General features: G+C 40.0%; 1 protein-coding gene across 1 annotated transcript; it reads left to right on the forward strand.

The window, feature by feature from the left end:
- The first annotated feature begins 1089 nt into the window (after nucleotides 1-1089).
- On the forward strand, nucleotides 1090-3238 carry LOC127105895 (protein MAINTENANCE OF MERISTEMS-like). Its single transcript, XM_051043104.1, has 3 exons — nucleotides 1090-1803; nucleotides 1887-1977; nucleotides 2065-3238. Exons 1-3 carry the CDS (start codon nucleotides 1115-1117, stop codon nucleotides 3178-3180), a joined length of 1896 nt encoding a protein of 631 aa, XP_050899061.1. The 5' UTR covers nucleotides 1090-1114; the 3' UTR covers nucleotides 3181-3238.
- The last annotated feature ends 271 nt before the right edge of the window (nucleotides 3239-3509 follow it).

Here is a 3509-nt window from a genome sequence, read left to right on the forward strand (position 1 = left end):
TTATAACACATATACGCCAATTAGTATGGCGTAACTAAATGAAGTATTCAATTTAAAGTTGTAATAAAACATAAAATAATTTAATTACAATATAATTATTTGTTTTTCTTTTTGATAAATATTTGAAAGTGCACGCGTACACCACAATAATGAATATTTGAAAGTCAAATTTCAACCGTTAAATAAATTTTTGGGGGATATCAAAGCTAAAATTGGATTCTACTATCTCTGTGACACTTAACTTCTCATCTGACCTGTACAGTGTGACACCTATTCTGCAAGATTCCCACGCATGCCTCACACTTGTCACGTTTCTGCATCATCAGATTCCACCAAGTCTTCCCCAAGACATGACAACTCCCACCTAGTCTGCACCTATGCATGCCAACACTGCCACGTAGTCTGCACCTATTCTGCAAGATTCCCACGCATGCCTCACACTTGTCACGTTTCTGCATCATCAGATTCCACCAAGTCTTCCCCAAGACATGACCACTCCCACCTAGTCTGCACCTATGCATGCCAACACTGCCACGTAGTCTGCACCTATTCTGCAAGATTCCCACGCATGCCTCACACTTGTCACGTTTCTGCATCATCAGATTCCACCAAGTCTTCCCCAAGACATGACAACTCCCACCTAGTCTGCACCTATGCATGCCAACACTGCCACGTAGTCTGCACCTATTCTGCAAGATTCCCACGCATGCCTCACACTTGTCACGTTTCTGCATCATCAGATTCCACCAATGCATGCCAACACTACCACGCATGCCTTAAACTTGTCACATTTTTGCATATTCAGTTTACTTGAAAAAGAGTATAAATAGGGGGTCATTCTTGCAAGTTTTCATCTACCACTAACACTTTTATTCAGAGAACTCAGGCGAAACTTCTCATCCACCAAGCTTCTTCCTACATTGCAGTCATGTCGCTTCTTACCATGGGCCAAGAACACAGAGGAACTAGGGCAAACATTGCCTCATTTGTAAGTTCTTCTTGAACATTGCCTCTTTCGTATGTTTGTAATTAGTTTTTAAAAGTCCAATATAATAATTTTTTATATTGTTTGTTTTTAAAGGATCCCAAGAAATTTCGTCAACGTTCACACCCAATGCCTTATCCAGACCCATGGTGCGTACCTTACATAGAGCGTGCGGGTTTCGGTCATGTAATGCATGTCGTAAATGCCACCATTGATGCCAAATTCATTTTGGCTCTGTGTGAACGTTGGAGACCTGAGACACACACCTTTCACCTACCAACTGGTGAATGTACCGTCACATTAGAGGACGTGTACATGCTTTTAGGTCTTAGAATAGATGGTAAGCCTGTCACCGGAAATGTTCAACAGCCTAACCAAATATGTGTTCAAATGTTGGGGGTAGATCTGGTCGAGGGTGAGGGGTCTGCCAAAGCAAGGGGTCAGGGTATTAAATTATCTAGCCTACAATTGTACCACGACTCCATAACTTTGACTGAGGAATCCTCCGAACAAGAAAAAGTCATAAAAACCCGGGTTTACATTATGCTATTGTTTGGGAACTTGCTATTTCCCGAAGGGACGGGAAATAGCATAAATTTTATGTACTTGAGTTTGCTCGGGGACATTGATAGAATAAGCACATATAGTTGGGGTTCTGCAGTGTTAGCATTCCTATATAGCTCTTTGTGTAAAAATGCACAAAATGAGCACTGTACATTTTCCGGATGTGCTTTTTTGCTTCAAACATGGGGGTGGTGGAGATTGCCGAGGCTAGCCCCAGAAAATCCTAATGACTACTCCTTCCCCTACGCAACTAGGTAAATTTATGATCTTATTTCATTTTGTATATATTTATTCTATACGTATTTGTAACTAATATTATTTATCTTTTTTTGTTTAGGTTCATTACAACCGGTCTGGATTACAGTCTTACCCCCAAAAATAAAATTATATTTTATCGTCAACTGTTGGATCGTCTCCGAGCACAGGATGTATTACCACTAAATCACTCAACTTCTAACTGATTTTTTAATGTCATGCATTCTCGATAAATAACATATTTACTTTTTTCTTTGCAGTTTATTTGGAGGCCATATTTGGGATTGGAACATCAACCCAACCCCGAAGATGCAGCTGTTTGGACAGCAAAAACGGCCATAATGCGGTTCACCACTGTGGAGATGCACCAAAGTGACCGTGTCAAGCTTCAATTCGGAATGCATCAAGACATCCCAGGCCCCCCAATGTCCATGGAACCTTGGCATCTAAAAAAAGTCAGCCACCAGTGGTATGCCCAAAATTGGAAGGAATTTGCTAAGGACTTTCGAAAAATGTGGAAAGACCGTGCCCACTATGTTCTACAATTTCCGGTGGCGCCCAACGAAATGAAGCCGACAAGGGAATATGTGGAATGGTATAGAGCAAATACCAATCCAGAAATGATTGTGTCTGACCCGTTCTATTTGGACGATCCCCGGATGCAACAGCCATATTTCCAACAACAACAACCACCACAGTATTCCCAACAACAACAACCACCACCTTATTACCAACAACAACCACCACAACCATTTTACCAACAACAACCACCACCTCCTTATTACCAACAACAACCACCACCACCATATTACCAACAACAACAACCACAACACATGTCCACCCCCCAACCAAATCAACAATACATACCACAAACTCAATCCCAATACCATGAAGACTACCAACAACAAACTCAACATTCCCACCACCATCAACAGTCCCAACACCTACCACAATATCAATCCCCATACTTCCACCAATCCCAACACTTCCAACACGACAATTTCCCAAGCTCTTCCAGTCCTCCACCTAGCCCCGACACGGGTATACAAGAGGACTACCAACAGGACTACTACACACCACAACAAACATTGCACTTTGGCCAACCCGATTCAACCCTAAACTACCAAAGACCACAATTCGAGGGCGCACCCAGCAGTAGTCAGTTTGTCCCACCGAGACAAAGCTTCGAGGGCGCAGAGGGGACCCGTCTTTCCTACAGCACTGAAGGGACTTCCACCGAACCACAACGGCAAGCGGCAAGGGGGCGCGTTAGGGCAAGGGGTGGTAATAGGGAAGCACCACCACCACGTGAACCGTCTAGGCGAGTAACTAGACCTCCCCCGTGCGGATCGTACAAGGGACCGCATCATATGTGATTAATCATATCTTTGTAATATTTGCCTTGTCTATTATTTAAATAAAAATATTTTCTGTTTATTATCTTTATATCTTTATCTTTATCTTTAAAAATATTGTCTATCATATCTTTATACATATATAAATTAATTTTTTTTCCAAAAATTTTCAAATAATATTAATTACTTATAAATTATATTAATATATATATATATAAATTAATATATATATATAAATTAATATATATATATATATATATATATATATATATATATAAATAAAAAAATTTATTTATATATACGTGTGAACATAAATTAATATACTTAATAAAAAACATAAATTTATAAAT

The sequence above is a fragment of the Lathyrus oleraceus genome, chromosome 7 (assembly GCF_024323335.1).
Source record: "Lathyrus oleraceus cultivar Zhongwan6 chromosome 7, CAAS_Psat_ZW6_1.0, whole genome shotgun sequence".
NCBI lineage: Eukaryota > Viridiplantae > Streptophyta > Magnoliopsida > Fabales > Fabaceae > Lathyrus > Lathyrus oleraceus.

Excerpts from the sequence above, each read along its gene's own strand:
- LOC127105895 (XM_051043104.1), top strand. The coding sequence starts at position 1,115 with ATGCCTTATCCAGACCCATGGTGCGTACCTTACATAGAGCGTGCGGGT. Across the intron at positions 1,804-1,886 it reads TCCTTCCCCTACGCAACTAG|GTTCATTACAACCGGTCTGG; the intron begins GTAAATTTATGA and ends TTTTTTGTTTAG. Across the intron at positions 1,978-2,064 it reads ATCGTCTCCGAGCACAGGAT|TTTATTTGGAGGCCATATTT; the intron begins GTATTACCACTA and ends TTTTCTTTGCAG.